Source organism: Conger conger, chromosome 10 (assembly GCF_963514075.1).
Source record: "Conger conger chromosome 10, fConCon1.1, whole genome shotgun sequence".
In the NCBI taxonomy this organism is placed as follows: domain Eukaryota; kingdom Metazoa; phylum Chordata; class Actinopteri; order Anguilliformes; family Congridae; genus Conger; species Conger conger.
Genome location: NC_083769.1, coordinates 39,594,984 through 39,608,140, shown reverse-complemented (window position 1 = coordinate 39,608,140; position 13,157 = coordinate 39,594,984). Strand labels below are relative to the sequence as shown.

The window sequence follows — 13,157 nt, the reverse complement described above, 5'->3', positions numbered from 1 at the left end:
CTCAGACAAAATTGAAAAGAGTAGCTATTTGTGTGCATCCCCTACCTAAATAACCAATTAATATTGTGTGTGTGCGCTTGCATGCATATGGGAATTGAATTGAACAAGAATCCTGTAGTTCATATTGATCAATATAGGGAACAGAAGAGGAGCTCATTTAACCAAACGTGGCTTTGCTGTGCTTGCTGTAATCTTGCTGAGAATAAGGAATGATGTCACTGGTTTTCAAGGCTTGTTCATATAGGCATTCCCACCCACTGTGAGCAACTGTGTATTTCAGCACAACCTCGTTTGTATCAGACGGCCATAGCACTGGAAACTGGCAATGAACAGCAAATTGCATTTCTGTTCTCCCTTTCCCTCATTCTTGCATTGTCAAACATTGTCGCAGACCATCTAGCTATCGTATTGATGGGGTAACAGAAAGTATACACACATCCATAACTTAAGACAGGTGCCACACTGAAAAATGTGTGACTTGAGCAAGAGAGGAAGAGTCTGCATGCTGTATACATTCCGAAAATAACATTAATTTATTAACACCTGAAAATAACATCTCAAGCCTAATGGCTCTTCATCAGACTTGATGAAGAGTCTGATGAAGAACCATTAGGCTCGGAATGTTACCTTCTGGTATTGCTAATGTTACAGATGGTCCTGTTTAAATGGATAAATAGCTAGCTCCACTTTATTAGTTTCAATGTAAGTGAACTGCCACAGAGTTGCTTGTTTTCATAACATGTTTTTAGGTTGCTAGCCAGCTGCATACTGTATAAAACTTTGTAAAGGCATTTGTATAGCGCCTTTATCAAATGCGCTGTACAATTGACGCTTCTTATTCACCCGTTCATACACACACTCACACACTAACAGCAATTGGCTACCGTGCAAGGCACCAACCAGCTCGTCAGGAGCATTTGGGGGTTAGGTGTCTTACTCAGGGACACTTCGACACACCCATAGTGGGAGATCAAACCAGCAACCCTCCGATTGCCGACTTGCTCTTACTGCCAGAGCTAATGACGGTGAGCTGCTTCTGTTATCTACATTATGAACGTGAAGTCATCCTTCCTACTCAAAGTAGACAGATACCTGTTGCGACCTAGCTGACCTCTGGGGTTAATGCAAAGAAACAGCGAGCAACACTTCCGATAACCTCCCTGCAGGCCTCTAACACCTTCGCTGTCAGCCATCTTGAGAACGATACATGAGCTGGCCAATGCAGAAGCCTCAGCACCTGCCCATTTGGCCTGAGTGCCCAATATGCCCCTTTAATTTGATTATATATATATATATATATATATATATATATATATATATATATATATATATATATATATGTATAATCATTTTATGGACAGATATTATGCACAATAACTGTCGCAAAACAGTTTTCATATGTTGGCTGGCCTGGAATTGCTGGCTTGATCTGGGAAGCCATCCTTCCTACTCAAAGCATACAAGTACCTGTAGCTACCTAGCTAAGCTCTGGGGATAAGGAGAGGAAACATTGAGCTACACTTCAGATAACCTCCCCTGCAGGCTCCTGGCACCACAGCTATCAGCCATCTTGAAAAATATACATTACTGTCAATTGGATGGAAATGTCTATCTGGGGAGGGAGATTGTTCATACAAGAAATAGCTGACAGTTGGATTAATGAATTGAGGAGGGCAGGTGACATTACAAATTTTGAAATAAGCTCTAAATAGGGACAGCCAAAAATATTCCACTGCCAGATACAGTAAGTATCCATCTTGACTGGAAATTTGTAGTGCAGACTTGTGATGCGTGTGAAGGAATGGAATCAATAATGCATAGCTCTAAAATAATGAGATGAGGAGGTAAGATAAAAACCCAAAACAACCCATGTTTGGAGCTTTACTGTGTGAGGTCAGAGGTTACATGTTAATGTTTATTTTAATGTGATGAATGAATTTCGGATTATTTAAATTAATTAAAATTATTTGGAATTATTGTAATCTGGAATAATTTATTTGGAATATCTGAACGAGTGCCAAACTCTGGTGCTCTGGTGTGGGATATGCCCCTTCAGCTGTATACGTATGGTGTATACTCACTCGCCTCCCACCCAAATGCCATGAGAAAAGGGCTACTTGAAGTACAAAATACAAAAGCTTTTAAACGCATGTCAAGGATGCGAGGGTCAAAACCAGTGTGATTGTAGCCGAGCTCTTAAATGCGTAAATGCTCACGGAGAGCACTGCAGCACGAATTACGTGGGACGTGAAATTTTTGCTGTAATTTTAGCACTACAGTTCATCACTAGGGAATAGATTATGTACAATTTATATATATATAGCTCAACATTTTGCGCAAAATATATTAGGCCTACCTATTTCAGGTTACCTGATCATTCGTAACCGTATCAACTGCCTGATCAATCAGCGCTGGTGAGCAATACTAACCATTACCACTGCATTATCATGCTACTGTAAAATGTATGCTTATCCCGCAAATGTAACACGCCGCCCTGCACAGTGCTGTCCGTTTAAATTTTCTGCGGTGGACGTTGGGGGCGGGGTCTATGATTGTGGTAGGTTATCTGAGTTGTGCATTGTTCAGCACGCGCTCAAACATAAAAGACGGACTTGGCTGTGAAAGGGGGGGGGCGGATTGTAGGCAACTTTTTTTTTTCAAAATTTGCCCCATCTCAGGAATTTGACAGTTTTGGGAGACTGCGATGACGTCTCGTAGGTAAGCCAGTGAGGTGATTGCATGTGGTGCGTCGAACTTCGAGTGTTTTACATACTTAAGTACACTCGTACACAAGTACACACATAGCAAGTGAAGTATATGCGTTACTCCAGGCGCATGTTTCTCCCCCGGTCCCAGCTGTTTAACCAAACATTTATTTACGATCTTGCTGCTTTCAAACATACTGTAATGAATGGGAATTGCATCTCTTATGTGCTGTGGTTGCTGCATAATGTGCGTGGGATTATTTCGTTTTCTCCCCGTTATGTCTACTGCAGCTATCGACTGTTACACGATGTGGCATGAAAGTCACGAGTGTTATAACAGTGACGAGAAGCAATTCATTTTACTCCGATTAAGATATTTGATCTCTTAATGTTATGCACGATGTGTGGATAGCTACCATCTACTGCCTGACTGGGTGCGCTGTACTCAATCTGCCTGCTTCTTACCGCTGTTTTGTGGAACTTCGTCATATACACGTGCGAGTTGTGTTTATTGTTTTTCGCGGTGCGCGCATTTATGAACTAAGTGCAGGGCTGATTGGTTTTAAGAGCACTGCACATACATAAGCATCCATTAAGCATGCAATAATATGATCATTAACTTTAATGTAAATTGACCATCTGTGTTTTTTTCTGAAGCGGAAACGCTCTCGATTTATTTGCGCTTAGAAAACTAACCCTGCTTTGGTATACAAATACAGTTTGATGTAAATTGAATTAAATAAAAATAGTGTGTTTGACTGCCACTGACAGAAGCACACGTAAATAATAGTCTGATATATACTGTAGTTCAGGTTAGCCAGTGATAGATTAGGCCTTCATCACAGAGACCGATTACATCAGCCACCGTTCTGTACACCTCTCCGTTGCAAATGATTTGTTTTACATCTTGGCATTTGTCCTTTGCATATTGTAGACGTTTTGACTTTATTTGGGAAGATATGACTCCAGTGGGGCTTAAGGAAGCATCTTTCATGGATATCTATGGCTGATATGGTGAAGAAGGCCTAATTCTTACCTTGATGTAATGCCTGCATAGTAGGTAGGATAAAGACTTAGTGGCTTGCTTCTGTTAACTGTGGAGTTGTTTTTACATTTCCATACAGTTAGCTTGGTATCATCCATCCACTAAAAAAATAAATGAATAATAATAATAATAATAATAATAATAACAGTAATAAATTGTCTATACATACAATCTTTAACAACTTAAAGCACTTGAGCTACCGTCATTGTGTTGCACAGTTTCACAAAATACTCTGTGGAAGTCACTAATTTAACTGCATCCATATGCCCTATATTTAACTGGATTAACTGGTAAAGTGCATGCATGGTTGTATATGTGTTATTTTTGAATGTACACAGTATATAAAAGGGTATGCCTACATACACTGTGTGGATGGGACCTGTGAGTGTGTTGGTCAGGACCTTATAGGTTGTTGTTGGTTATGCAGGTGCAAGAATGATAGAGTAAGTCCAGAACAAAGTTGACTTTACAATAAGGGATCAGTTCAAGAATATGCAGTTGATTAACTGTATGGGTGGTCCTGGCGGTGACAACTCTCAAAATAAGTCCGCTTTGATTTAAATTTGAAAGAAAGACTAAGGCTAAGTTGTAATGTGAATCAAGTAAATCTTCAGTTACATCGAATCGTTAAGTGGGAGAATTCAGAACAAACAGATTGATTTTTAGATGAGTTGAAGGAGAGTTTTTAAAGAACAGGCAATGCGTATGATTTAATTCAAATCCATGCAGAAGTGCTGAAGTTGGAGATGCAAGTCAAATGATTTATCGAGAACCTTTTTGACTTTGACCTTTGATGTTAGTACCTGGAATTTGGCCAGGGGTTTGGAGAATAGTTGTGGCAGAAAACAGTGCCAGGTTTCATTAGAATGCTTGACCGTTGGCCTACTTGATGATTAGAAATCCGACTATACTGTAGGTATCAACACTACAGTCCCTGTGACTTTATACTGGAGTCTGGGACCTTTTAACCTGAGAATCAATCCGCAGGACTCTGGGGAACAGTGAATACATCATTTGTTTTTATTATGTTTCTTAAAACTAAGAAATCCATGTATAACAGGCAGCTAGAGACTGGAAATCAATGTCTTTGCAGACGAGCGGAATGTTGGAATCCTGTAAGTAAAGCTTTAAATTATGAACCACATTTCAATTCGTCATTGGGGTATTTAAAAAAAGAAAAAGAAAAAAACAATTCTTGCATGAAATGCAAGTGCACCCAGGTGAGATGGCTTTGCCCTAATGCCTCATGGCTGGGGCAGTTTGGATGGGGACCGGATGGGATGGAGGGGGGGGGTGGAGGTACATTTCAGGGCATTAATGCAGTGCTACATCCAGGATCCAGGCTGTCGCTCCAGGCCAGCATAAAGGCCTAATCAATCAATCTGCTGTTTAGGGAAATAAGCAGCACTTCAGAGTTTCACTGTGTTGACATGCCAAGGACAGCTCTCATCTACTACTGGAACTACTGCGCAGGAAAGTTAAATTCTACCAGCCCTGACAATATACTGTGAATGGTCTGCTTATCAGGGCTCTAAGTTTAAATATAAATTCCAAGGAGCATATGTGCATCGAGTGGAAAAAGTTAGGAGCACACTAATGGCTCCCAGTTTGTAAATGTGTTCCTAGTAGAAGCACCAAGAAGTTAAATAATTTTTTCAGTTGGCACATAGCACTGGGAATCGGGAGCACTCTAGAGCCCTGCTTCTATTCATATTCTCAGTTTTTTTTTTTTTTTTTTTTTTTTTTCTGGGTATAGCTAGTATTTACTTCTTGAATGATTCATTTTTGAAATAACACTCCCATCTGCCCAACCAACACAGAATAATGACTAAGTTGTTCAATAAGAGACCACCCACAGCCAGCTGTTGTTATATTTTTCAAGTTCATCTTAGTAATTGAAATAATAGTTCTAATTTCTATTTAGTTTTACAGGGAAAATAGTCCATAAAATGTGTTTAGACCTATCATTATAATGACTAATCCTATTAGGTATGCATACAGCGTAGTATAATCATTCAAGTAATTTATACATCCATGAAGTAATAAGTGGAATATGTTGTTAGATATACTTTCTGCTGAAGAATTACAGCGAAATTCAGGGGGCTAAATTCTCAAAGGCAGGAATACACCCTGGACAGGTCGCCAGTTCAGCGCAGGGCACACACACCATTCACTCACACATACGGGAGTGAATCCAATCAGCCTAACCTGCATGTCTTTGGACTGTGGGAGAAAACTGGAGCACCCGGAGGAAACCCATGCGAGCATGCAAACTCTGCACAGAGAGGCCGGGATTCGAACCCTGGACCCCCCTTGCTGTGAGGCGACAGTGCTACCCACTGCACCATCCATGCCGCCCCTGGTATGGGCGAGACTTCATTATCTCAAATTCATTATGTAATTGCCTTGGATTCGAATTTCTGTGCTCGATTGATCTTGCCTGCTGTATTTGAGCCAACCAAGAGGTCTAGAAGTTGGGGTTTGCACTTTTTGAGAGTAATAATAGGTTCCAGTCCACCGGAGAAGCTCAGTAAAGCGTAGGAAAGCTCTGGTGTGGGCACCACAGTCTATTTCTGAGTCTGGACCGTGCTGGTGCCAACTGTGGCCAGCAGCCCTGCTGGGTGAAGCACACGGTTGACTCTAGCATCGCCCAGGGATGGGAGTGTGGAATCTGCTCCAGCCTGTAATCCTCTAGTTCCGTTTTTTTTTTTTGCAGCATAGTCAGAAATATCCATATATTGGGGCTGGAGTAGCCAGAGTTGCTTAGGACCTATAGTAGAGGGGCATTCACAATTAGGTGGGATGCTATTTCTGTAGCTGTGCCAATCCTGTCCAGCCACGCCTACATGGTTGTTGTTGTATGCAGTACAATACATAGTACTTACAATACCTGGGTACTACCTAGTACTGAGTAGTACCCAGAACAGGGCGGTCTCTTGGACACCTGCTGCCCATACTGCCAGGTTGAGCGAGGCCACTGTAAAATACATGGCTGGGATGTCTGGGGATAAATCACTCAACAAACAGCCTGAGAGGCATGCTAGGATGAGCATAGCCAAAGGGGCGCCTCCCATACAGTTAAAGTTTCTGTAAGCAAAGCCATTTGAGTTCTGGAACTGGAGAAGTATCCTGAATGCGTGTTTGTTCAGGAACCCATTGTACTGATGTATTACTGCATGCAATTCAGGAATTGAAAGTTTTTTTTTTTTTTTTGCATCAAGGAGGCCGATTTCATATAATAACTACATTATAGAAGGACACACATTTGTGTGGCAATAACAATTATTGTACAATTATAGTGTAGCTGCTTTATTCCTGGGATATGAAGGTGTTCGACAGAGGGTGAATTCTGTTCTCCATCTAACAGATACAGAAGTGGTGAAAATGCACACCACTCATTTTTCACTAGAAATGCCATTACAGTACACGTTTTAAAGGCAAGGCAAAGATTAAATTACAGTGATCAGTGCAGTCAGATGGGGGGTTGGGAGGGGGTGAGTAGATTGCAGAATGAGAGTGGCTAGTTGGGAGTTCAGCCAAGGATAAGTGCTGAGGCCATCACAAACGCTTCGATCCATCAATGCGTCCGATTTTTAAAAAAACATAATTGATTGACAAGATATGAACATCAGTTTCCTGATGGAGCTGGAATTTGGGTTTAAGAGCTTGCCCTGGAAATTGGATCTTTAAAACATGTTTAAAATGCTGAGCAGTGTCTAACCGTTTAATAATTCATTAAAAATGTCATTCCCCCGCCCTCCTCCCTCCCAAGTTGGAATCGCCAGTTGTGCTTCTCGAGTGAGAGCAGTGGCACGCCACTGGCCTCCGTGCAGAGTGCACTGCAGCAGATTAAACCTCAAACTCCCTCTCCCTTCAGCCATTTTCCACATCGACTGCTCAGTGTATAAAAGCCAGCCCCTGTTAGCGGACATTACATTACATTACATCACAGGCAATTAGCAAAGACTCTTATTAAGAGCAGCTTGCACAGCTTATTTTTGCATTTCTTACACGGTATCCATTTATACAGCTGGATGATCAGCACACTGCAGCTAATTTGATTAAGTCCTGTAAGTACTGTACTCAAGGGTACAACAGCAGTGACCTATCTGGGAATTGAACCTGCAACCTTGTGGACATCTCTTACTGATGGTAGCTTGGGGGAACTTGATGCGTGTTTGGTGAGGTGGTAATGTCAGGTCAGGTCCCCTTTTATGATCTCAGAGGGTCTGGTCTTCACTTTAACTGGCCCACTTTTTGTCATTGAAATATTTGTAAATAAATTCTAGATATCCATCTATCCTTTTGTGCCACTGGGGCAGCCACACACGTTCTATAATGTAGGCTGATTCTGTCATTGTAATTCCCAAAATGCTATGCGTTCATAAATCCACCCATGATTTTGATTTGTGTCTATGCAAAAAATCTAAAAATGGAGCAATCAATGACGTACAATCACATTGAATACGGGTTCATCTTAACACCAGAGCCTGGACCAGCTGGTCGACTTGTCCTAAAAATATCATTATATTATTGCAAAACAGCTCTGATATCCCTGGTACAGACAATATACATTTTACATGCACTTTTTTATACACCCTTTACATTTTTAGCCACATTCTTTTATTTGCTCTGAACATTCATTCATTCATTCATTATCCTAACCCGCTTATCCTGAACAGGGTCGCAGGGGGCTGGAGCCTATCCCAGCATACATTGGGCGAAAGGCAGGAATACACCCTGGACAGGTCGCCAGTCCATCGCAGGGCACACACACCATTCACTCACACACTCATACCTACGGGCAATTTAGACTCTCCAATCAGCCTGACCTGCATGTCTTTAGACTGTGGGAGGAAACCGGAGTACCCGGAGGAAACCCATGCAAACACGGGGAGAACATGCAAACTCCACACAGAGAGGCCCCGGCCGACGGGGATTCAAACCTTGCTGTGAGGCGGCAGTGCTACCCACTGCACCATCCGTGCCGCCTGCTCTAAACATGCATGCATCATTTGTTTTGCTTTTTTGGTGTTGCTGAATTCTTTGTTCCTTTATTGATGTTAATTCTAGCATTTCAATCTTTTTTCATATGAACTGTGTTAAGCATTTTGTAAAAGATTTTATATTATTTCATTAAATTGTTTTAAGTGGAACTGGAGACATGGCCTGATGCTCAGAAAGCACTCACAATGCTGAGAGTGTGAATAGCTTGCAGATTTGAACATTGACAGTGTGGTGTTACATTTAATGGGGTACTCAAAGTCTTTTATAGAATCATTAAACATTCTCTGATTATTTAGATGATACTGTCACTTGATTGCTTTCATAATTGATTAGGGTATGTGGATGTAGAATTTGTGGTCTGCTGAGGTATGATACAGTATATGTTGTTGCGGTGTGTTTTTGTTTCCATGTTTTTTTAGTTCCTTTTCTTACTTATTTTAAAATTTTTTGTGTCCTCTTTAATTTAGTTGAAAGTGAAGAACTGTCGTCCGAATCTCAGGCAGTATTTTCTCGTCCAGTTGGTCATATATCAGTCACTGGCTTACAAGCACAATACTTTCCCCCTAAAAGTAAAAAATGCATAAGATTATTATTTTTTTTTAAAATATGTTTTTCCCAGAAAACAGATATTATATGGAATGCTGGATGTTAGCAGTAAAGTGTTTTGTGTGCAGAGGAGAGATGTAGGCCTAATATTGAATGGCTTGGCCTGTGTGGTTCCCAAACCTTTTTGGCCTGTGGACCAGTAGTCTCAGGGACCACCGCACATTCTAAGTTCAACAACATCATGCATTTTTATTATGACTAAGTGTAATTGCTGGGGTCTGCTGGTAATGTTTTGATAGCGACTGGCGCTGGTTCACAGACCAGTGTTTGGGAACCAGGGGGCTCGGCTACAGGGTGTCTTTTACTGAGGCCGTGCTGAGTGACGTGTCACAGGGAGGGGGGGAGGGGGGGAGGGGGGTAAGGACTTTTGACACAAACCGACATGGTGATGTGCAGAAGCGCTGTCGGTAAAACTGTTCATTTTTCTCATCCCTGCTGCACACTGGTAGTTCAGTGAATGTGATTCTGGGAAGAAATTCTCACAGACCATCTGTTTTGTGGGTGTGGATGTTGGACTGTTGATGCATTGCATCAGTGGACCAGCACTTTATACCCTGATCAATATGTGCTCTATCTACATTATACAATTTTCCTCCAATCATCTCCCCAGGGACTGATATCAACAGTTCAGTAATGAACAACATAGATTGAACAAAAAATATATCGCTTTTATGTCCACATTTAATGTAATGGATAGCGTTGGCATTAAGGGTACAACAGCACATTTACACAGGGCTGTTTGTGAAGACACCTTTTTCCACGAAATTTTCTTTGCCCAGTCTTTTTTTTCTGTCAGGTCTCTTTGCCGCATTCAAATTGTACATCTTCTGTGCTGTATTGTGACTGCAGACGTGTGTTTTTAATACAGACTCGTGCGTCTCCTGTCACTCTTGCGTCAGATGAGTTTTTTTTTTTCCTGTTTTGGTAACGCTCAATCACGTCCATCTCTGGGAGAGGCTGTCGCTCCGAGGCTGACTCTGGCTGCAGCTCCTACCAGGACAGCCCACGCTCATCCAAATCCCAGATTAAACACCCCCCCCCACCTCCCCCTCCCACAGTGAGCTCTCCAACACTCCCTGCCCCTCCACCACCCCCCCCCACCCTTCCTTGTGTAACTGCACTGATCGTGGATTACTCTGAGCTACCGGCTCAGACAAGCTCCGACCAGAATGGTGAGGTAGGAGAAATTTATTTCATTACGATCTGCAGTTTAACGTTTGATGGGGCCCCCCTTTCTCCCACCCCTAGAAATGTTTTTCATTAAGAGTGTTTGCTGTCTGGCTGTATTTGTAAGTGGCATACAAAGAAAAAAAAGTATTCTTTGTGTTGAGGAATGGCTTGCTTGCTGTGAGTGGTCCACTCTGCAGAGTGTTGGGTGGCTCTGAAGCTCTGTCTCTTTTGGCTTCCCCCCTGTGGAGGGAGATTTCCACCCTGTGACAGCGGGAAGTGAGGACAGCGGGGCGGGCGGCCGCGTGGTCACAGGATGCAGACACGTTAGGGTCAGCGCAGTGGGTGACGTGTTGAGTGATGCTGGCACGGGGAACTGAGTGGAGTCACACGCTCCTTCTTGTTGTTGTTACAGATTTGTACCTGTAGAGAACCGTACAAGTTTGGTTCGTGTGTGCTGTTCTGACGCTGTATTGGTTGGTTTCTGGGTCCTGTTCTATAAAGTGTATCACTAATCTAAAGACTGCACATATTCCTAGATATGACCGATATTAATGGCTCATTATTCAGGTGTTTTACATGTCACATTTACATTGAAAGTTTTCTCCAATATCAATATATTTGGAAGTCCCAATTTGGAAGTACAAGATGATTAAAGCACTAGCTTATACTGAAGATTGTTGGGCATTTAATTAGCATTATCAAGGCATTGCACAGACAAAAGTGAAGAGCAATTTCTCTTACTGGTGCACAGTTATTAACTGCATTTGCTGTTGAACAAAATGGTTTATCACTCTACGGTCATCTTCAGGTTGTGCGGTGTAGCTAAATGTTGCTAAAATATTTAAAGATGATTTTGAATCAATAGCAGATAGCAGGGATAGCCACAGCTGGTGATGGAGGGGCAGAAGCACGCATCAGTGGTACAGGGCTGTGGGTTACAGCGTTCTGTCTAGTCTGGGAAACCGCATGCTGTTTCTTGTCTCTGGGGAAAATTGGTGAAATGTTATGACCTTTGAAAGTGCAGAATATCAGGATTGTGGTAGACGATAGCACCACCTCCAGGCTAAGCAATGGCAGAATTGCCATGGGGTGTAGATTGAGACCCTCTAACATCCAGTGATTGTGCATGTCAACTGCCCTGTAGAATGAGTCAGTAGTATATGGAGAGATTTCACATAGTGGGGGGAAAAAAGTACAAAAATCTGTATGTTAAAAACGCTCAATAGCACTTGCTCAGCTTGAGATGCGTCCAATGATGGTTTGGCATGCCTTTACATTTTGCGTCCTTTCAAAGTTTGCTTATTTAGAGGCTCAAATGAATGGAACTATATTAGTGATTAAGGTTCAAGCGCTTCAATCTTCCATGCAGAAATTGGTGGGAATGTTCTGTAATCAAAAGCAAATCCACACAAAGTCAACAAATAAATGACAACGAATAAAGATAAATAAGCCGTAATAAATAAAACTACAGTCGGAAAATAACATGGCAGCCTATGATAATTGGAAGGGCGTGAAAACGGGCCAGTTTAGCTGGAGTTGTGCGCATTGTTTCTTTGTTATCATGCAATAGTGTTTTATATTTTATGAGTGTGATTTGTTCTGAATGGTTCAATCTGTGCACTCTGTCTATTGTGCAATTTATTTTGATAAATAAAAATGCCCTACTTTCAATGCAGATGTGCAATATCATCTTTCTGTTTTTCAGTTTATTAGTTTAAATTGGCTAAATAAATAACAAAGCAAGCAATTAATAGTATATAAAATATGAATTCATTCTTTTGATGTCACACACTGATGTGTTTCCTGTTTGCTATGATATTTTTAGCTTGACTAGCAGCATTGGAGGGTGTGCAGATGGAGTTGTGTTGATGGCTGACAGACAGGCTGGCATGGGGGAGGGTATATAGAACTAAAATGTGTGATGCCATGTCAAAATGTTGAGTCCCAATTTCTATGGTTGCGGGACCAGTTGAAAAAGTTAGTCTGCAGCCCTGAATAGTTGGCACACATTACGTACGGTCTACACTCCTGATGACGCCGAGGTAACCGTAAACATAAAATGAAGTCTGGCCCATTTGCATGAGGCATGCGAGTTAGCGGCGATATAATTTCATGTTAACATAGGGAAATGAATAGCCCTTGACAGAGTGAACTGAATAACCCCTTTAAGAAGTAATTTGAACACTCGTGAACACCTTGTTCTTGGTTACAGCAGCAGAAAAGTAGAAAAAGCTTCAAGTCTGCGCTCTCTTACAATGTGCCTTCCCCTGAAGTGCTTTCCCTGAAACTGTCGGTGTTACTGAGAGACAGAAATACGAACTCAATATTGTCTTATTAAAGCTATACAAAATCCAATAAAAATGTGATGGTGACAATAATTTGTTGAGAGCTGACATTCCCATTTATGTAATATAATAATGCTGGCCTGGTAGATCTGTGGCTGTGGTAGTGTAAAAAAAACCCAAATGATTATTCTGCCATCAGCTCCATTGCTGGTGGATAGTGCAGTGGACAGTTTGTCAGACGGAATAGAAAATCATGTAAGGTCTCTCGCAACAGTATATATGCATTTATAATAAGCTTATAATCGCACTTATGTATAGTTATTGTAGAATTTGTGGTAT

At 41.6% G+C, this 13,157-nt stretch overlaps 1 protein-coding gene across 3 annotated transcripts in view; it reads left to right on the top strand.

The window, feature by feature from the left end:
- Positions 1-2,588: 2,588 nt before the first annotated feature.
- Positions 2,589-13,157, top strand: part of ptpn11b (protein tyrosine phosphatase non-receptor type 11b) — a 42,573-nt gene continuing 32,004 nt past the window's right edge. For 2 of the 3 annotated variants that reach the window (XM_061257350.1, XM_061257349.1), the window contains exon 1: positions 2,601-2,718. In XM_061257350.1, the coding sequence (XP_061113334.1) occupies positions 2,705-2,718 (14 nt within the window). In that variant the 5' untranslated portion in view covers positions 2,601-2,704. Of the gene's footprint in view, positions 2,719-3,639; positions 3,766-13,157 lie in introns of all 3 variants that reach the window. The other variant, XM_061257351.1, reaches the window with a different exon arrangement.